We start from the raw sequence: 22,801 nt of genomic DNA, 5'->3' as shown, positions 1-22,801 counted from the left end.
AGGAGGTGACCTCCCTCCAAAACAATGTAGAAATGTCTATATTATATTAAAATAATTAATTTATGTTAAATTTAGGATGCACTATATGCACTGAAACACAGCTGTTTTTAATTACTCAAGTAAAGTACAGATACCCAAAAATTCTACTTAAGTACAGTAACAAAGTATTTGTACTTAGTTACTTTACAACTCTGTATACATTATACTAACTTATTTTTAATAAGTAAGAAAAAAAACCAAACAAACAAAAAAAGTGCAACAGAATAGAAATAGAAACAGACTTTATTGTCCCACAAAGAGGAAATTCAGGTCTAACACCAGCAGCAGACACAGCAACTCACTAAACAACATATTGCTGTGCAACAATAGCAATAGTGGTAATAATAATAAAATAAAAATAACTATCAAACATAAAATAGTCATTTTAAAATGTAATTAATTCAGCAAATTTTTGGACCCCAAAATTTGATGTTTTAGGACCCCACTCTGTGTCTCAACCCCAACTTTTGGAACCACTGCAGAAAGAAATGAAGAAAATGGGAACTGTTTATTTCTAGTTGTACAGTATATAGTACAGTATGTGCAGCATGATCTTAACAAGTGTGAACAATAATGCAGAAAGATTATAATACAACAGATTGTTTTCGGAGCTCTGAGCTTGTGACAAACATATAAAACAAGACAATGAAGCAAAATGACTAAATATTATCAAATTGTTGAACATTATTTAAACATGTTAGTGATAAATAAGCCATTAAACTTGGAGAAAGCAAAAGAAGAATACGTCAAAAGTTTAAATACATTTTCATCACCGCTGACTTGAAGGTCAGGAAGTGAGCAAGAAGTGATGCAGCTGTAGTGGATGTCAGAGGTGTTAAGGATGCTAATGAAACAGCTTCAGTCCATTCAGACTGACTCAACAAATGCCTCTGCGTCTCTCAGGGGCGGGTGGGACGAGAATAGAAACTAACTAAAGAAAGCAATATAAATAAAGTGGAAATCACGAATGCAAAAGCCCACATTATTTTATCTAATCTGAATTGAGTTCAGTCACCCCCAGAGAAGCCTCATTCTCTGTCATCATAATGAGGCAGCAGCTATCTCTGTGCCAGTCGAGCCTTTAAACAAACTCCACGCACYTTCTCTCTGAAACGCACACAGAGAGCTCACCGGGCGCACGCAGAGCTACACACTGCCCAACGATTTTTCATCTCTTTGATCACTTTGAATTATTGTCACAAGCGAGCGTGAATTTGGGGGGGGGGGGGGGTAGTTGAGGCAGTTTGCAGATGTGCACAAAGGGAAAATCTCCCTTCTTTGCTTTAACATATCACTGGATAGATTTAAAGACTGGTTGTAAAGAAAAGTATGCACTTGGAGAGCAGAACTGCCCATATGCATGTATGCATCCTATATCTGTGGGCTAATGCTGCTGACAAGAATAGGAGAAACATTTTCTTTTAAATCTGGAATGCCCTGATAAGAGCAGCTCCAAATTCTGTGATCAAGTTAGAAGAAAATGAAAAATATGTGATTACTGTAGGATTAGTAATGAGCCTTTTGCTTAAGCTTCACACCTTTGTTTTGAACGATGTTAGTCCTGTTTCTTCTATGTAGGTGGCTTGATTGACAGCAGTGTAATTATTCTCAGCTTACAAATCATTACCTAAGAACCTTATCATCATGTATGTTGGCTTAATGARAGTGTCAAATAAAAATGGTTGGAATGATGAATGACTGCCCCATAATACAATAGGATCCTTTTGTAAGAACCCAACATGCTCTAACTTTTTTTAAATTTACAATTGCTCACCTGCAGCAGCAAGGCAACACAAAGAAAGCTGCCCCCTAATCCTCCCTAATAGGATTGTGTGGGATTTCACCTTTCCCATTGCTCCTTCCATTCCTTAGAGCCTCGGGCCTGCTGGCACAGGCTGATAAAACACGCCTGCCTAACACCTAAGTGCAAGTTAATATTAGCATATATTTTGCAACACGGTCTAAAAATACAATGCAGATCCACACACGTTTTTTTCCCCCTGCGTCTTCTCTGTTTATATATTTGTTGGTAGATTTGCAGCATCGGTGCAGGACAGAGGATGGCACAGCTCAAATGGAGCTTTTGCACTGGTTGTTGATAAGGAGGCATTGCTGCAAAGCTCCTCACACATCTCGAGACGTTGGCTCGCGAAGTCTTTAACTCTGCTGATCCCTTGATCTTCTCCACATTTATTTTTCCGTACAGCATCACTTCCATAGGATATTCATCTAATTAAGTAAAATCTCTCCACTTAGTGAGCTTGCTTAAAAAGTTCGGCTGCTCTGCAAAAAAACAAAAAAATAAAAGCGAAGCGGATGTTTAATCCCGCAATTAATGCTTGTTGTCCTGTGGGTKTGGCTTACAGAAGCATAAACATTGATGATAAAACAGCTCCGTACACAAAACAACATGACAATTTGTGCACGTTTGCATGTAAATTATGTTTTCGTGGTTTACTATCAAATGTGTACACATTTTGGCCAAAGTGTCTCTTTTTATTTTCTTTTTTAAAGGAGGGGCAAAATCAACCTTTTTGAGCTTTGTGTCATGTTATGATGTCATTAAACATCTCCAGAGTGTTGCTTCGACTCATTCATTCAATCCCCAAAATCTCCTGTAGTAGCCATTTYGAGGTGAAAAAAAAAACGCTTGTTAATACGATGCTCCGCCTATTAATCCAAAGCTCCTCCCCTGCGTGTCCCTCACACAGCTCTGCTGCAACAACAATTAGCAAACACCTGGTGGAACTGCACGTCTGTTGAAACTGTAATACCAACTARGTCTCAGTTCAGTCAGTTTCAGAGGAAATGTGTTTTTGGATGCCAAGCAGACTAACCTCTTACAAGGCCTGAAGCACTGTTGTGTGATGACAGGTGAAGTGGGAGTGTTGGAAACGGCGGAACATTCCCTASATGGCATCGTTGCATTGTTGTTTGCTAAAGAAGGTGTAAAACTTATTTTTTCCCAAATATTTTCCAAGTCCATCACAAAAGGTGTCTTTAATGTTTTTAAAATGAGTCGCCAAATTATTTTTGGATAAATATTTATGATTTTAGAGCTATAAAAACATTTGTAAGTTACTTAAACCGTTGCGGACCGGTTCAGTATCAGGAAGTTCTCCGCATCTGTTTTTTTGCAAGTTTTGGTTCCATACCCCTCCCTCTGGTATGTTTGAAAAGATGAAGCTCTCACAGATTCAGGGATCTATCTTGACACTGTGTTACTCTTTGTTTGGTGACGTGAAGTTTGTGCGTAACCGAGAGTATAAATAACAGTCCTCATGCGTAAAACGTCYAGGCGGAGTTACGTTTCTGTAGGCAGGTGGGTAAAGTAGATTTTGATGATGCACATTGTAAATGTAAAAAGAAAAGGTTATGTCATATGCAGAATGAGTCCTACAATAGAAATCTACACTTTTATTGAACCAGATTCTGTTTTATAAAGTAAAAAAACCCATTTGGCTAAATTGTGCCAAAATGCCATTTCCGCCTGGCACACTGCTCACTAAAACCTTTGTAAAATGAATATACTCCAACTTATTCAGTCCTACTTTGCTAAAATTTTTCTCAAGATGTAGATGTATAAAATCTAAGGGTGATTCTGGGTTTTCGCAAGAGTTTTCATTGTGTTTTGCACTGTTGATTTAAAAAATAGTTTAGGCGAGACTAAAATTTTTTTACAAATTTTCTTTATTTAATCACAAATAACTCAAGCACAGTAAGAGTTAAAAAAATAGTTTCACTCAAGAAATTATCTTTAAGCTCTTACCTTTACAGAAGTACCAAGAGTTAGCATTTACCTTATAACTGTGGAGCTATTCTTGATTTATTTTGCTGTGTATTTTCAGGCGGAAATTATCTCTAAAACCCCTTAGGGTTTAACAGACAGAGGCCAATTTCAAGGTTAGATGACGCAATGATGCAAAGACAAATTTGTTTTTGATATATGCAGCATTTTCATAACAATTGAAGGTAACATAGTTARTTGATTGGGSTGTAGAATTTAATTATGTGCCTAAAAATATACATAACYCCGCCCCCCTTTAACAAATGCAAGCCAAAGTTACATTTGCTCAGTAGCTGATTTATGTGCATGTGTTCTTTGTTTGCACCAAATGCATCTGGCAATGTTTCTTATTTATTAAAGTGTTTACGGTCCACTTACCTTCAACACATGTGCATCTTTGCCTCAAGCCAAACAGAAGCTTGACAAATGAGAAAAACAATGGCCTGCATTTTATCTGATATTTTCCCTTTTAAACGCAGGTGAAAAATACAGATGGATCATATCATTTTTTTAATAGCCCACCTGCAGCACTGGAATTTTTTATTCTTTTATTTTTTTATTTTTTACAATGATGCAGGTGCGAACTGTTTATGTTGGATTTGTAAAGTACAGTGCCTCTGTTCTGTCTGAAAACAGGTTCCCAGTGCGAGGAGGATTTCTGCTGATGTGGTTCGGGCTGCAAATGTTGATGGGCAGCAGGAGTTGTTTCTTGTCTCAGATGAGAGCTTTGGCCATCGATGCTTTTGGTTTTCTGCCTCACTTCCACTGTGTAATTATCCCACACCTGTCTTTTTTTAGTAATCAGAACTGCAGTCATTCTTCACATCTGCTGGATCTCCAATGAAATGACTCCAACTTTTACAGGCCGTTATGTTTGGTGCACGCTAGCACACAGACGTGCTGAAACRAAAGAACTCTCTGATGCCGGATGGCACATATTCAGTCGAATTGGGTTTTATTTGAGAAATAAAAATACTTGAAAATAGAGTACTTGATTTTACCTACCTTTGATATATTTGTTGGCTGGTGCACAAATTAAACTCTGGATGCAAAAAAAAAAAATCAAATCAACAAATTGCTGGCAAACAAAATGGCTGACCTAAACAGAAAGAAAGAGAACATTGTGTCTGAGGAGCAAATGAGGCAAGTGATGATGAGAGAGTAAATTAGAAGCTGTCGATACTGTGAGACACTTCTATCAGAGCCAAGGCTGTTGGCGGGGGAAGCAGATATGCAGCTGGTCGGGGTAACAAAGGGCCCGTTTGGTGTATTGCCCCATRAAGACACTGGGTCTTGTCAGCTCTGCCTGGATGTGCCCCATTCTGCACCACAAGGCTGGGGCTCACGTATCACTTTGGATTTAAGGGGAACGGAGCACGGCAGAGAATTGGTGGGGGGGTGGGCGCAGAAGGGTGTGAGTGACACCGGTCCACTGAGCATTCGTAGCATAATGTTACCAGCCCAGGGGAGGGTTGCAACTTTACCTCAACCGTGAACTGATGGTCTCCTGCCATGAAAAGTGAGGGTGGCTGTGATGGCTGCCCCGYGGCCCCGTCATGATGAGGTGAAGGCTTATCTCTTCAAAACAGTGAGAGGGTGAAATATGTTGGAGCGCTGCAGCAARGTGATGCCGGGACACACGTCTTCATTCACAATTCCTATCAACTCCAGCAGAGCAGTGATTCTTAAAGGATGCAAGTCCGTCTGCATATAATACCATATGCTAAAACAGCTATTGGTCACTGTAAGTGAGGCTGCTGTTCACATAKGCCTGTCAGTTTCACTGCGTAACCCTTTAGGACTGCATGCAGCATAAGTCCCAGAGTGTAGCATTTATGGAACACTATTGATGGAAATATCTGGGCTGTTGCAGTAATGAAATTTCAGAAAGAAGTCGATTTATGTGTATATATAAAAGTATATGTGTCACTATCTCAATTTTGCTCAAATTTGTGACGCTATAGAACAGTATGGAATCCCATTTCTGACCTAAGTAAAGGTGGCATTATGGAATTCAGTATACAGGGTAGTAAATACGTAAGTATGAATCAGAAACTCCCGATTGCTTCCACAGTCTTAAACTCAGTCGTTGCAGCAAATGTGTCGGGAGATTTGCTGCTATGTTTGCACTTTGTTTAACCCGCAGGGTAAGACAAAGAGTCCAGAACACAAGAAGTTCAGCCTGCTGCAGATTATTGTGTTCTTGRATTCCACCAAGTGGACACTTTTTGTACACCTCAGGACACTGCATGTAAAAAAAATACTTAGCTCACAATAGAGCTTGATAAATTTGATTACATCAGTTTTCTTTTCTTTTCTTTTCACTTGTTCTCAAAAATAATTTGTGTTTTCTTCCCTTTGTTCATCCAGCACTTTTAGAATGGTCGGAAAAATGGGACATTTTTCAGTCTTTCTTTGTTTTTTTGTTGGATTCTGCTGTTTTAAATTTTGAASCCTGCATCTTTTATCTTCTAATAAMAATGCCCAATCACTGGGTCAAGCAGCAATGCCCTACTTTTAGTGTCCACTTAATTTAATTACATCAAATTAGTAAAAGGAGAAAGGGGACAGCGGGAGAGGATTAATCCTTTGCAATTTATATAGGCAGGTTGGACAGTGTCAGCTGTCTTATATGAATTTGTTGCTTTGGGATTGCCTTCATTAGATAGAGCTTAAGGCTCACAGGTCACTGGATATTGTTAAAACAATGCTGCGGGAATGGGCTGATTAAAATATTTGCCAACTTTAGCCTAAAGACCTAGGGAAATTGTTTGGGAGCTTAGATTTTTGTAAAAAAATGCTTTTCTTGCAATGTCAATTTGTATTTGTCCAATCAAATTTACAAGTAAAATGTTTTACTTTATAGACTAAAGAGCTTAAAGAGGATGTATTATACAAAATGAATTTTGAGCTGCATTWCATGTTATGTCATTCCATCATCATTAAATAATGTTTGAGGAACGTATAAATCTCATGTGGTAGTCATTTGGAGCTGCCCAAATGCTAGCTAGTACAACACACCAGCTATTGRACTTAGCTCCTCCCTGGAGCTCAGTCCCTATCCAAGTACCCCACAGAGCACCAGTCCCTTGATGTACTGTTGTTAAGACAGGCTGAAGTGGGAGTGTCGGAAACGGTAGGAAGTTATTAAAGAGACAGATATCAATTGTATTTAGATAGGCCATGATGCAAAGTCAATTTTTTTTGGTATTTACAGCATTTTCACAACAACTGAAGGTAATACAGTTACTTGATTATGAAACAGAATTGAAATAAGTGCCTGGAAAAGACATAATATCCCTCTTTAAGCATTTCACAGAATGATCATATTGACATTACACACGTAGGAACACCACTGCTATAGTGAATGTATAAATTATGTTTTAGTCAGTAACAATAAATTTATGTTGGCTAGTAATGGAGATTAGACAATTGGCCTAGAGTTGCAGAATGTTATTGTCACTGTGCTGTAAAGACACCAATATGTCCAGACTTAATAAGCCAACACAAAATAAGCACAGTTTGCAGTCTGGGTAGATTTAGTCCTTCTGTCCATTCTGTTTTTGCTGACTGCAAGAATAGCTTAGCTCCAGCTTTCTGATAAAGACTGTAGGGTGGATGTATTACTTAAAAAAAGATTGAAAAAAAGCATGTAAGAAAGTAACACAGGATGTGGCAGAATATGCAGTATTTTGTGGTGTGATTAGGTTTGATCAAAGAACTGAAGAATATACAATACACATGACTGGAAAAATCATTCAGTTCAAACTCCATCCATGTGCAATAAAGGTTTTAGCATTTGCATGATTGAAAAACTGAAATTAGGCAAAAAATTCATGAGGTAGTCACACTATTTTTTGTATATTTTTGTCCCATTAAAGATAGCTTTGTCCCTCATGTTTAATGCAAATAGTTGCAGTAGCAGGTCGTTTTGCTGTGATCTCAGTTTTTTGCCAGTATGTGATGAAACATTTTCCCCCTGCCTGCTGGTTCTTTTCTGTCGATCCTATTATAAGAGAGGCAGTTGTTTGTGCTAGGAGAGGATTAAGACAAGTCAACAATCCATAGTCTCTTTAGTCTCCCGAAGGGCTGCTCATACAATCCTGAAGGTAGAGYATGGCTTTTTTCCAGGATCAACGCTTGAGAGCCAGGTTCAAATTGTTGAAAGTATCTCGCTATAGCACAATAGAACAATGAACAGATATAGAAATAGAGATTGGATTGGAGGGTGGCCACATGGATCCAGCTCTATCCACCATAGTTCAATGCCCAGTTCTCATTGTCCAGGTGAATTCCCTCATCTGTACCCCTAAGACAGACATCCAGAGACTGTGCTGTGACTGCTGTGTCTGGACAACTGAGGGACAAACAGCTCTGGTGTTTTTTTCTAAGCTGCCGTTGTGCATTACTTTTCATAATCCCAAAATACAAAAGCTGCCTGTCAAAACTGACAGGTGGTTTATCCACTAGATTTCCAAGTGACACAACAAAGAAGGGTCGTTTTCACTTGAAGGCACCTCTTTTCTACATGCATTGCTATATTTTTTCTAAATTGATTTTAAAACTAAAATTGTCTTACATTTAAAATTCAAAGGATTGTGTTTTGGAAAAGTTAAAGACTATGTGCTGGTCTTTCAAGAGTATAACAAAGATCAGACTCAAAGCAATAAAGCTCAAACCAGTCGTATTTTTGCTTTTGAGCAAAAGCACAATGTTTGACTTATCAGCTATCATTTGAACTGTCCATTAATTTCCACACTTAACCCCTTTGACCCTTAAAGGGCCTGTGACGTGCCTATCCTTCAAATACAAAAAGTCAAAGAAAATATCTTCATATTTAGGAAAATTGGCATTAACACATGATTTACCCAAATTTGTCACATAACTGACATATTTTCTTTTAAATTTGGCTCAGCTAAAGTGAAACAGGAAGTGGCYTCAAATGGGAACTCTAGAAAGAAAACTCTCTGGTCTTTGTTTATTGAAACAATATTGCTTGAACTCTGACTTTCCTTCACCTCTCTCTTATAGGGACTAAAACAATCTAAAGAAATATCAGAAAATTCCCTTCTGTCTGTTGCTAGCTGTTGTAGCAATGCTCTGTTCACATGCAGACATTCCCCTTTGACATCACTTCCTGTTACTTCACATGCAAATATCTCAACAACTTTTCATCTCAGTGGTGTGAATTTGCTTTTGCAATATGTTGTCCATGTTATCTTTCCAAAAGTGCAATCAGGTTTATCACAAAAAAATGATGTCACAGGCACTTTAAATCTTGAATTTGGTGTAGGGTTCATTTTTCTAGGTCAGTAGCGTGTTTCCATCCATGTTTTTTATGTGAATTTTGAAGTATTGTTTTATTCTGCAAAAAATGTCCATCTAACCAAGTTTTAAGACTTTATATCCAGCCAAAAAAGTCTGATTGTGTGAGAATGATAATCTTGTTTTCAGATTGTGTAAGAAAAAATTGAGTCAAATCAAGTATTTCAAGAGTCTTACCAAGTAAAATTTTCTTACTCCATTGGCAGAAAATTTTGACTTAATTTGAGTCAAATTTTCAGACTAAAAATATAAATAATCTCGTACATCTGAAAACAAGATTATTATTCTTACACAATCAGTTCTTGTTTAGTAAATCAGTCTCAAAACAAGATCAAAAAGACTTCTTGCTGGATAAAAGATTTTAAAACCTGGTTAGATGGACAGTTTTTGCAGTGTAGAAATGGTAGATGRAAATGGAAAAATTAGAAAAAATGTTTAATTTCACAATAAAGCTTTGAGGTGGTTTTTGCATTTTCCAAAAAATAGTTCATGTGCAAAAGAGGAGATGGAAACAGATTGGTCAAATATGTTCTGACATTTACCTAACATGATTGATCAACTATTTTCACAGTCTGATTCTTCCCGGGTATTCCCAAAGGAATTGCATTTTCTTTCCTCTATGTCTAAGCATTGTCAAACTATTTACATGATAGCAGCACATTCCTGAAAACTTCTCTCAGTTGTCCTTAAAGCTGTGGTCCCTYCTAGTTTGCAACCTCTAATGTTTATTGCAGCCAAGCGTAACATTTGTCTGATGAAACTATGCTTTGCCTTCTGGTTGATTCGCTCCAAACCAGTCGATAGAAACACCCTTAATTTGGATTTATTCATTTATTTGACAGCATTTTAGAAGTTTGCTGAAAATTTGGGTTACAATAGCATGAAAACATGGCTAGTGTAAAAGCAAAACTTTTGGGGATTTTTTTTAAAATTTATTTTACAGTTTAGTGTGTTTTGTAAAGCTCTGACAAGTCTGAGGTCAAGCAGCAATGCTCTCACAAAAGGAAACCTGTGATTTTATTGGGGGGGGGGGGGATCCTCCTTCCTCATATTCTGTAATGCTTTGGTGCCAACAGCTTTGATGAAAAATGAAAGACATGGTTCTGTGGAATTAAGTTAGGAGCAAGATGGAAGCAGCATCCAGCTCAAGGGCAGTGTGGCTTTGGGAAAGGTGCATCTACCAGCCTGTTCCTTATTCATAGCACAGCCACATGTGGTTATGCTTGGAGTAAAAAAGAGGGGGAAAAAGATTCCTGCTTGAGGGAATTACATCAAAGTCAAAATGGCCTACATATCCATAAATGGATTGGTAAGTGAGTTAGCAAGATCTACACATGCACACATGATTTGGCAAAGCAACCTCAAAAAGTGGCTGCAGTGCATCACAGACCAGTAGTGCTGCTGTGGATTTAGAAAGCTAGGGATACAGAGAAAAAAACATGTTTAATACCATGGCTTCTATCTTGCTACTTTTTGAGCAGTAAAGTTCACAGCATGCCGCCAGAACACCACACAGGCAGAGACAAGAAAAACCTCGACAGGAATGTCACCTTGCCAACACAAAGCCTAACCATGCTCTGACAGAAAAAAAAAACATGATGTTTTTACTCTGGGAAAATCCATGGAGGCATCCTCTGGTTTATAGAAGAAATGCTTTACATTTGCATTACCAACAGTGAGTAATCCAAAAGAAAACGCATCAAATCAATGTGAAACTACAGTATAACAGAAATGATAACAACTGTAGCTTGTGCAGACATGCAAAAAATAACACAGTAAGCCAATTCAAGCTGTATTTCTACAGTTTTTCCATGAAGAAATTCAAATATTTTACAGATAATCAACTTATGAACATTTAAAATGCCCACTAGCACACTTAGAAGCAGAGATAAGATCAAACATTAGTTATTTCAAACACAAACCCAAATCTGTTAATGATACCTTTTAGCTACATCATTTGTCCAAAAAGTCAAAACATATTTAAAGAGGAATGTTGTGCAAAATTTGAGATGAAATCTTTAAATGWTTAAGAAATCCTTGAATCTCCTGTGGTAGTCACTTGTAGCTGCTTGAACCCTTGTCGGTACAAAGCACCGCCTYTTATTTACACAAAGCTCCTCCCCGGAGCTCAGTCCCAAGCCGAGCTCCTCCCTGAAGCTTTGTCTGAAGCTGAGCTCCCCCTGCACAGAGCYCCCCTCTCCCGAGGCATTGTGTGAAACAGTGCTGAAGTGGGAGTGTGAGAAATGGTAGGAGGTTCTTAACGAGACAGAGGTCAATTTCAWGGAGTTTAGATGCTATGATGCAAAGTCAAATTGATTTTGCATGTATACAACATTTTAACAACAACTGTAGGTAACATAGTTACTAATTGTGGTATTGAACTGAAATATGTGCCTGGAAAATACATACCCCTTTAAGGAAGGAGGTTTTAAAAAAAAGTAAAACAGCTAATGGTAGTGCCTCATGATTTTCCGTGATGGCACTTAATCTTCAGTAGCATTGATCAGAAATAGCTCTTTTACCAGATACTAATAGTGTTTAAATAAACAACAGTGTCCTCATAAATCATGCCAATGATTTCTCTGAAAACTAATATGGTAATCCAATAGACATCATTAAGCTTCTTTTAACTGTACACCTCCCCAGAGGGTGAACAAATCCAATATAAACCCAAAGGTGTTACTCTTAATAGTTTTGTTCTTTTTACATGATCAGTGGTTGCACAACAGATAGCACCTCTACATACTGCAGTTCAGCTGCTTTTCATTTTTAAAAAATATTGAATAAATAGCAAATGTGAACCTGAAAACATTATCTTGTTATGGCAACTTAGTTACAAAACAGTTTAGAAAAATGATGCCGCCTCCAAATCTTTTATCTTTTGAGATTCCCACTCTGGAGACTCGTAAAAAAATGATSAAAAATTAATTTCAAAAGGCAATACTATATGCCACATCTCGGATGATCTATTTTTGCACGGCAGTCATTACGGGAATCTGTGGCGGCAGATAGAGAGAAACGCAAGTGCTAGGTGCTGTCAGAAAACAGATCTATAATGTCATCTCTCCTTTTCACATTTCCATCACAACTATGTAATTATGATTGGATTCCTCCCCAGTTTCTCGGCAGAGGTGGTAATATGAAGCGCGTCGTGATGGCTGTTTTGGAGGTTAGAGGAAAGACAGTCTGTAAGCCTGACCTTAGCTAAGCAGTACTGTCAAACACACTCCCTGGTTTGTGTATTTTTCTCCTCTCACAACTGCTACAACAAGGCCTGTGTGTTTTCCTTTCTTAACCCCTAGCTCTCTGTTTATAGGACCCTGCCATCATGTCAGAGACAGATAGCTGGTTGGCTATACTCTGCTTGTTCACTGCACAATAAATATAGACAATGAGAAATCTAACACACAGACTATGTTTGCTATTCTACGATGTACCATTCCACACACCTTTTAGGCTAAATGTATGAGGACTCTTAGGCTGGTGCTACATTTTTAATGAAAGCAGAGTGTTTGATCTGCCAATGTTTATCTTCTTTGATGTTAACTGACACAGCAGAGAGCAGCCAGTTCTCACTGTAGTCCGACATGAGGACCAATTAATTCATTATCCTTTAAAAGGGGAGGCTTGTGGTTAAGGAGTTCATTCAGGAGGTCTGATCCAGGTTTTGTTGACAGCATTAAATATTAGACAATGTGTCTTCGATCCCTCGCTATACAGTACAACCTCTCTGGGAAAATGTGTACAGTATGACTGTTTAAGCAAGAAAGCCCTAAAACAATTCAATTGCATTTGTCTTGCCTACAGTGAAAAAAAAATTTTTTTGGGTGTAGTAACATTTATTTAATTATTGTTTTAAATTTTACAAAAAATATAAAAATTTCTAAACTACTAGAATTTACTAAATAAACAATATGCATTATTATAAATGCATACATATTGATATAGTAATATATCAATATTACTGTACAAACATGTACATGCTATATTATTTTACCAGTAACATTTAAGTGTTTTTTTCTGGACAGCACATAAACATGAATATATAAAGTAACTTCTACTCTTCTGGGATAAAACTGAGGGTGCATGTGCACACAAAGGCTGCTGCTCCTCATTCCCTTGCTTCACTTTTCAAGGAGAGGACAAGACATGGTCGAAATAAAACATWAGTTGTCTGGTTTCTTTTGCTTGAATACATTTGTTGGTGTGCAATAGTTTGATGGCATAATGTAGGTGATATTTWGTTGTCAGGGAACAGGGAATGCATATTGTAGCATTCTGCTGTGTTTGGCTGTTTGTCATGTGACTGCAGTGGAGGATTGTGGGTTAGGATTCATGTTTGTTGTTGTTAAATCATCGTAGGGAATTGGTTAACATTGTTCTTTCAGTAACTAGTCTGTTGTGTTACTCTAATTTGTGTTTGTTATTTGTTAACTTGTGTTAAACCATTCAGCAGAAGTAACCATAAGTGAGAGTGGTAGGCTTAGTCATTAAAAGACCTGTGAGTTTCAATTGTCTGTGTTGTTCATGAAGAAGAATCCATTAAAGGTTCTTCAAAACTTCCACCTGGTGGTGAAGTCTTGAACTACAGCAAGAGCTACACCTCTCTCTGTAGCTGTGAGGTGTACAATATTGTGCTTGATGCATGTGCACTGTTAAGAACTTGTAAGATTTACTAGAAAAAAATCCTTGTAACAATTTGCATTAATGTTTAAGTAAATTTAAATGCTACAAATTCATGTAGTATTTACTAGAGGTGTCCCGATACCGATACCGGTATCGGTATCGGGTCCGATACCAGCATCAAGTACTCGTACTCGTAAAAGCCGGCCGATACTCTTAACCAATACCGCTTTTGTCCCCTTTTTTGTTCCTCCTGTGCTGCGCTGCAGCACAAAGGGTAAACAACAATCCATACCAGGCGGGGGCGCTAACGCACTGACACGTTATTTCCGACCGCACCCCCGAATAACAGAAGAAGAACGATGAGAAGAAGAAGAAGTAACTTGTCGGCAGTTTGGAGATATTTTAAGATCGGCCACCAAACGAGGACACAAACCAGCAGACTGCTGTGCTCTGCTAACTGTCAAGAGGAGGAGCGAAAGTTGGATGTTTTAACAGCAGCAATTTGATTCAACATTTGAGGACAAGACATGACAAAGAATTCAAAGAGTTTGCTGCTGCTAGCAGTAGCCTTCATAAACAGCACTGTTGTTGCAGTAACTTCAATGCTGTTTTTTCTTTCTTGTAGAACAAACTAAGACATAAGCAGAATATGGAAGGAAGTTTGTTGTAAAAGCATTTTATTTTTCACTCTGGTTCTTCTGAGATTTTGTTTTAGTTGTTCCATTTAAGTTTGAACTGAAATTTACTGCACTTTATTACTATTAGTCATTTTTTAACAGTTTAAGACTGAAGCAGAGTAAACTTCTAGAGATGTGCTGCTAAAATTTACATTTTACATTTTAATTTAAATTTGGTAGTTGCATGTTGAGGAAAATGTATAAAAATAACTTATTTTGTTTTTTAATGTATGCAACAGCATTTGTTTTGCAGTATTTGTTTTGTTAATATATTCAGAGGGAGTGTGGCCTTATAAAAAAAGAGCCTGTTTGAAATAAAATAAATGGTTTCAAAAGTTATGGTGTGATATATTTACCAACTTATCTACTTGTCAGAGTTTGCACTACCTTTTTATTGTCAAACATAATATTTACCCATCAATTTTTGCACGATAATTGCATTTCATTTTCATTCTGGTTAATATTCAACAAGTTGAACAGATAATCCACACGAACCCCGCTACTTGGTATCGGTATCGGTATCGGCGAGTACCTAAACTGAAGTACTCGTACTTGTACTCAGTCTTGAAAAAACTGGTATCGGGACACCCCTAGTATTTACTCATCATTATCCAGTTAAAGTTATTATGAATATAGTTAAAGATTTGTGAATAAATCAGGTAAATTTTACTTAATTTAATCAAGTATAAGTTACAAGATTTAATTGAGCAAATTAAGTAAAATTTATCTGATTTATTCACAAATATTTAACTATATTCTTAATAACTTTTACTAGATAATGATGAGAGTAAAAATTACATGAATTTGTAGCATTTAAATTTACTTACCAAACGTTAGTGCAAATCGTTTACAGGATTTTCTCTAGTAAATCTTACAAGTTATTTTTACAGTGTGTAAAGTTGCACACCAAATCATTTTGTATTTAATACCTTAGGAGTACCTGCCCTAAATCTGCAGGTTAGAGCCCAGGTTGCATCAGAGAATGCATCTGTTATAAAATTGCCAGGTTTTTCAAGTGACCCCTTCAGAAGGAAGCAGCCGAAAGAAAAAAAAATCAGCAGCATTGCTTTTTCATTAGACCACGAATGAGTGGGGAATAAGCCGAAACTCTGGGCGATCTGAAAGGGCAACAGACGGGAAAGGATTTCCAGGACACTACTGTATCTAATGACTACAACAGATCCATATCGGGCCAAGTGTCCCAGGAGAGAATGCAAATAACAAATATGGAGCCAGTGCATAATTACTCACCAGCAGTAGAGTTACACAAGCAAGTGTGCTGATTTCATCCCACTGTACAACTGTGTAGGTGTGCATTAGCCATGTTCCTCCATGTAGCTTAATCCTCACCAATCCCTCAAGGAGTTTTTTATTCCCCTTTTGTCATAAGGTTTTACTGTTACCATCAACCTTATTATCTGCACTTCCTCAGGTTTGGAAACATTTTAGGTTTTTGACCTTTCCTTCCTTGCCTCTCAGTCTCATACTGTCATTCCGTTTAACATAAAGAACTGCACTTAAGACCACTAAAATGAGTAATCGTCGTTATATTATAGAGTTCACTAACAGTAAATAAGCTGTCAGTGGGATAAAGTGGGTGTCAAACTGTATGAATAGACCAAGCAAGAAATAGATGCTTAAGGGCACACAGAGTTCCAACGCAGACATAGTCTAAAAAGCACTTAATTATAATAAGCTGGAACATGGAGCAAGTGTTAGARGGCTTGGGGGGGTGGGGGAGTTGGAGGGCTTGAAGACAGCGACAGCAGTCCAGTGCCAGATACATGAATTGGAGAATACTCTGGGATGGGGCCAACATTAGATCTGTGTTAGAGGAACAAGAAGGGATTTTTTGTTGTTGTTGTTTTCTGTAGATGCAACCAGATGTTGATAGACACAAATATATTGAGCATAAAGTCCTTTCTTTTGTTGATATCATTAAACTCCAGAGTATTTTATCTATTAGGGTATCAAAAGTGCCTACAATGGTATTGTCATCAGGTTTAACAAATGTGAGAAATACTTTATAAATTCAAAGATTTCTGTTTTAACATCTGTTAATGATTCTATTGTTAATTAATGGTGTGATTCTGTTTAGCTAATGGTTCACAGTATCTATCGGAAGACATAAGAGAATGGAATAACACAATGTTACAACATCTAGAATAATCAAAACTAGAAGCATACAAATAAACGTGCGATTTATCAATCGCTTTATATCCTTTTGAAGCAGTTCACAAGAAGATATCGAACTCACAGCTTGAAAGATTTACAATCTAATGTTGGGCTTCTTCTGTGGTTTAACTTCCCCTTCTTTCTCTTTCTTGCTCACATCACACATGTAACAACTCACCAACTGAGCTCCTTGTCTATTTTTTCATAAAGATAGCTGTTTTTATGCTAATCTGACAGCTGCATTCAATTTTGGCCTTTCTCACGGGCATTTATTTCCCAATCACACACTCATTCATCCTCAATTGTGCACACATAGACACACTCTGTGGCCTGGCAAAAAATTGATTTAAAATGCTACCATAATCTTAAAACACAAGACATGATTCTGTCTTCAAGCATCAACATCTCCTGCTCTGAACAGACCACTTTCATTTTGAATTAAGTCAAAGTCATTTTCAAYCATCAGCTCGACTCGGCTACTGTTGTGGTGCTGCGAGGCTCTTTCTTAATAGCCCGGTTATTAGAGCCACTCTTCTATCTGCCAGGTCATGGTTTAACCTTTCATAGAGCTACTAAAGACATTGACATGATTCAGAAAGACAGGAAATAACTCGTGTAGAGGATACGAGGAGGGCATAATTGGCCCTCTCAGTCAATATTGCTGCCGTGCTCTTTGAGGGCGCTAATGAAGCACAGGAGATGAGGAGGTGTCCGTTTGGCACGCTGGTTTCCTGGACATCAGGGACACGAGTTCAAGTTCGCAAGCATTGGTTTGTGTTTCTTTCTAAGAGGTGAAACAGGCAGTGGCAGTAAAACTGAGTAATTGCTCAGCATTAGGAGGTAAGCGGCTCTGCTTCCTGCCTCTCTCGTTTTCGTTGAATTTTTCCTCCACTCATGAATTGACACGAGTGTGCTCAAACTCCCAGATGGAGCTGAGGAGCTGTTCAAGAGTGATATGTTGCTTAGAGCTCTGCAAAGTCATTACTCAGCACAATAAAACTCTCAGACTGATGGTGCCCCATGAACACGCTGCTGATGCCGGCTTTACTGTGTTAATAATATTTGTAAGTTGACAGTTAGTGATGCCCGCCTGGCATAAACTTGTTATTGTAGTTACTGAAATGTTTGATTTGTCCCCCTCTTCTTTTTTTTTTCCTGTAGCGGGAACAACGTACATATTTGGGCGAGATGGTGGACTGATCACGTACACATGGCCACCAAATGACCGTCCCAGCACAAGGGCGGACCGGCTAGCCATTGGCTTCAGCACGCACCTAAAGGATGCTGTCCTGGTGAGGGTGGATAGCTCCTCTGGCCTTGGAGACTTTTTGAAGCTCCACATTGTAAGTCAAAAAAAATCTTTGAATAATCTTTTTTAAAGTGTATTCTTTTGTATGCAAAGTCGAAAATATAGTGTCACACTCCACACTCAGAAGACACAGACATTATAGTTTATTTTTTAGTTACTTTCATTCATATCAGATCAAAACTCACAAGGATTGCAATATTTGGAGGATTTTCAAAATTGGTAACTTTCTATAGGAAATAATGTGCGGTTATAGTAAATGAACTTAAAATTTAAAATATTGAAAGTTGGTCTTTATGGATTTTAGAAATGTTTGGGGAAATTTTACTTGCTCTGTCAAACATTGAGAGACCCTAAAAACAATTTAATTTGCTTCAAAATGCAGTTTACCAAAACTGTTTTGTTTTATAAATAAAATTTAAAAATCACCAAAATACTGTTAAAATTACATTAACTAACTTTTTTGGAGTTACGAGAATATAACTTGGTATTTTCTATGTAAATTTAGACATTACATTTGAAGAAATTTATTAGTTATACTGATTTAAAAGCACCACACCATTTTGTAGTTTTCCTTATTAAGTATTGATTCTTATAAACTATTGTGTAACTATTGTAATGTCTTGATTAAAATAGTTTTAGTTACATGCCTGAAACACCACGACAAGACATAGATAAACTGTTAATAAATCACAAGGAAAGACTTTTCTGTGTGAGTGCCTGAGATTCAGCCATAGGCCAGTAGGGGGCGAATCAGGCACTGAAGAACCGTGTTATGTGGGGGGCACTTCCGGTTTCTGGGCAGCGATGGTTTGTTGCTTCTGCCGTAAGCAATAAAGCCATCGTTCAGACTCCAGCACTGGGTTGTATGGTCATTCTCTTCACATTTTAATCTATTCGACATTCGTGTGTTTTATTCCTGGTTTTGTCATGATTTCACTAAACAAACACTAAATTTTCTTACACATTGATATGCAATTTACTAGCCTGGTAAAAACCAGTCCCCTTGTTCCCCCCTTGTTTTGCTTRGTACAGAAGGTCTGGACTCTTGGTTATTAAAAAGCTATTTCTTGTTGGAGGCATGGCCTCTGTTGAAGTTTAAAAGCATTGGATTTTATTTACACAATGGCTAACATTTGGCCGTGACATACAATATGTAGTGCACCAGCTCGACCGTGAAAGAAGCTAGGCTACGAAGCTAACCGAAAATTGCGTGCGCTGTAAACACTCATGCCCTACTGGGAGGAGAGAAGTACCGAGCTGAACGAGATGGCTGTAAATGAGAGCTGCAAGCTTTGTGAGGCAAATTTAATTTAAAAGCCTTGTCAATACGAACTGGCTTCATTCACTTCCTGTGCTGCCAATGCTAAAATACAGGCAGACTAAAACGGTGCAGAAAATTGACATCTTCATTCACAACTTCTCCTTCTGTTCGTTGATTGGCCCGGTTGAAAATCTACCAGAGAACGGGTTGTCTATGGGAGAAATCCCAGACATAGCAGTGAAGGGAAACTAGAGTTGAGAGGAACTGTGTAGAAGGCAAAGGCCAGGCTAGCAATATACTGATTTTTTTATGCCAATACAATGGTTGTTCAAAGTTATGTAAATGAATTAAGAAAATAATTACAACAAAAAAGAGACCTGTAAAACTGTTCAAAACCTTTGTTCTGTAAAGGTTCTGTGGTTGTGACACAGTGATGTCATCATCTGGAAATTAAGTCTTTCAATTTGTTTCGTCAATAAACTGGGTTAAACTCAATATTTTTCTGTGACATTCCCCAACTAAACTTCCCATGGAAAGTTTCTGGAAATCTATTTAAAAAAATGTTTTGACTCCTTTGCAAATATAAACCTCACCAACATAGATCTAATGTATGAGAGGCCCTTTATGTGAGAGCAAGTTTGAATTATGGCCTAAAGGGCCTTTCATACTAATGTGTTCATAGCTTGATTCAGTGTCTTCGGTTGCTGGTAATAAAAGCTGATAAATAAGAATTAGAGTATTAAACAGATTTGATTAAATGATTTTGTTTTCATTAAAAAACACCAACATCAGCAGACTAATACCGTCATGACCGCATCACCATGCTTTACTACGTTACGGCTCTTATGTGTGTACATGAGGAGTGGAGGGAAACAGAGCAGTAATAAGGGCAGGTTCCACACAGTGCATCTGTGACCTGGACATAATTCTGCTGGCTACCAGATGACCTACCTCACTCTAGCACCAGCACTGACAGCACCATGTACCCTGGCCAGGAACATAAAGGAACACCGAACACATACACAAACACATACACACAGAGAGAAAAGCTGAACACAAACAAACTTTAAATTAATCTTGAAGTTTGCAGCAACCTCAGCTGGCCACACACACCAAGCTTTACACATACAATAAGCATGTACTAGCTGCTTTTCCATTGACCATGAAAATGCGCATATTAGAATTTCGAAAATAAATTTGCTCAATGGAAACACGTCAATTTAGACAAAAAATTGCGTTTTTCGACAAAATGTTTTTGCGCTGGGATGAGGTGGTATTCCGACCTTATCGCAATTGGTGTTTTTCGCAAAACTGCAATGGAAACACTTTTTTCGCATCACGGGAGTCACGTGATCACGTGATCAACAACCGGCTGTTTCTACTGACGAAAAAGACGACTACGAAGAAGATAACAGGAAGTAGAAATAGTAGTAATATCACAGAAGTAGTAAAATAAAGTAGTAAACTCACCGACTACAATTTCCCAAAAACACAGCATACGTAGCCGCTCCCAAGTAGGGACTTGTCACTGGAAAGCCTCAATAAAAGACGCCAACGTCTCCTCTGATGATGAGCGCTAGTGTCGTGGTAGCAACATGCTATGTGTTTACATCCATTGCCACCATGTTTGTAATGACTTATCACGAGAACGAACGTATTCACGCGTGACTTTAATAGCATTTCTTACTTAATGGAAACAATGCAGTTGCAAAACTTTGTTTTGACATTAACAGAATATCGACAAAGTTTTGTGCACATTTGCAATGGAAACGCAACTTCTGACACAGGCAGGCCTTTCCTGAGGACACATAGCYGGTGTGATGCTGCTCTTTTCATCCATTAAGGTTTTGTTTTTCTTTTTGRACACTTTGCTCCTTGGGCCCAAGTCGTTTTCATGTTTTAGCCTTAAAGCAGATGGTGATTTTCTAAGGATTAAATGTATTTGATGCAGATCAGTCATGACTAAATGCCAGACAAGATGTCAAAATAAAATAAAATAAAATGACTGTCATTAAAGGGCACATGTGCTTACTCAGATTATAACCCTCATGCATTCTGCTGCTTTCTGGGTTCATTTCCACCTGCTGGAAAACCTCCTGAAACAGGCATAAAAGAACAATGGATTTCCTAATGGATTGTTTTGTAACTGATTTTAAAAAAGTCTTGTTCTAAAATGTTACAGTTATGGCATTTTAGTCTTTATTTACAAATTTGACACYGTTTTGCTTTCTTGACTTTACATTTGATGTGATAACATATTTCACTTCTTAATACTTGAGGCTGTTCAAACAGGAGACATTTCTAATAAGAAACATACATTTATTCTGACAGAATTATAAGGCTGGAGTGTTGTTTCAGGTTCCTAGTGTACCAGTAATGAATGCTGTGGGTCAGAGAGGTGAGACCCGTGAACTAAAGAGGAGGAAAACCTAAAATCAGATGCACACATAGCCCTGTTGATAAATAAGTAGCATACCGCTGACATTTTACAGGGAMAAAATGTTGATAAGGCATGTTCTCAGTGCAGGGGCAGTGAGTTGTGAGAATCCTCTACTCTCGCATCAGCAGCCTCTCTGAATGTTCCTTCTTATTTATTTATTTATTTCTTCAGATTAATCTGGGAGCTGTGTGAAATCCTGAATGGTATTAGAAAATGAGACAGGCACAAGAGAGAAAATAGTGAAAAGGAGATGCATGGGAAYACATGAAAACGGGCATGAAAGTCACATTATTGATTGAACCAGTTAGCTGAGATGAAGAAAACAATTCCGAGCTAATTTTCGCATTAGAAACAAAGTTGTGTTTTAATACATTTAAACTGTCACTTCTGCACAAATAAGTGTTTTACATGTATGTATGTTAGCTAGTTAGAGAGCACATTTTTTTGTCATAAGAACAATTTCCCACCGTTCGTGCTGAGACCAAATCAAAAAAGAAAGCGGAAAATTAAATCACAGTGTTTTATAAAATTGATATACTTATACACACCCTCTAGATATYCATTTTGTGCTCCTGTGATCTTATTAATTACAGAGGGACGGATGTACTTTATCGCACTCCATTAAACACAATGAGTTMTGCAAAATTGCCGCTTTGATGTGTTTCTCATAGAAGAAAAGCAGCGTTCATCAGTAGTCACCTGCAAAATCCTTATCTATGCTAACATTCATATAATGGGACACGTTTTATGATATAATAACACTACATTGACCGTGTAGTCTAATTTGCCATAAAAACTGTACTAACYGCTTGGTAATTTCCCTCAAATTGATCAAAATTGCATTTCTTTTTATATACAAATGTACATAATGTGTCAGACTGTTGCTTCTCTTGAATGGAAATGTAGAAACTAATCTTTACAGTCCAAATGGTGCATTTTAAAGTGCATTATCATTCATGCCTGTCTTATTCCTTTAAGTGTCCTCAGCTCTGAACAGAAACGTCTTWGAAGGAATGTATCTCCAGCTGTTTGAGATTGGATTAGACCGGAATTTAGTATTTACCCCTCCCCCCCTCCACAATCTCCCGCTCCTATTTCATGATGACAGGAAAGCCAGCGGGGCTTGAAGGATGCCATCTCAGCTCTCACTCTTTAAGTGGGA

The 22,801-nt window shown here is 37.8% G+C and overlaps 1 protein-coding gene across 25 annotated transcripts in view; it reads left to right on the top strand.

The window, feature by feature from the left end:
- Window positions 1-22,801, top strand: part of LOC106516126 (neurexin-1a) — a 301,025-nt gene that overhangs the window by 175,672 nt on the left and 102,552 nt on the right. For all 25 annotated transcript variants that reach the window (XM_014007392.1, XM_014006916.1, XM_014007560.1 and 22 more), the window contains one exon: window positions 17,791-17,972. In XM_014007392.1, coding sequence (XP_013862846.1) covers window positions 17,791-17,972 — 182 coding nt within the window. The remainder of the gene's footprint in view (window positions 1-17,790; window positions 17,973-22,801) is intronic.

The sequence above is a fragment of the Austrofundulus limnaeus genome, unplaced genomic scaffold (assembly GCF_001266775.1).
Source record: "Austrofundulus limnaeus strain Quisiro unplaced genomic scaffold, Austrofundulus_limnaeus-1.0 Scaffold0, whole genome shotgun sequence".
NCBI classification, from domain to species: domain Eukaryota; kingdom Metazoa; phylum Chordata; class Actinopteri; order Cyprinodontiformes; family Rivulidae; genus Austrofundulus; species Austrofundulus limnaeus.
The sequence above is the reverse complement of the archived record's forward strand: the minus strand, read 5'-3'. Positions and strand labels throughout refer to the sequence as shown.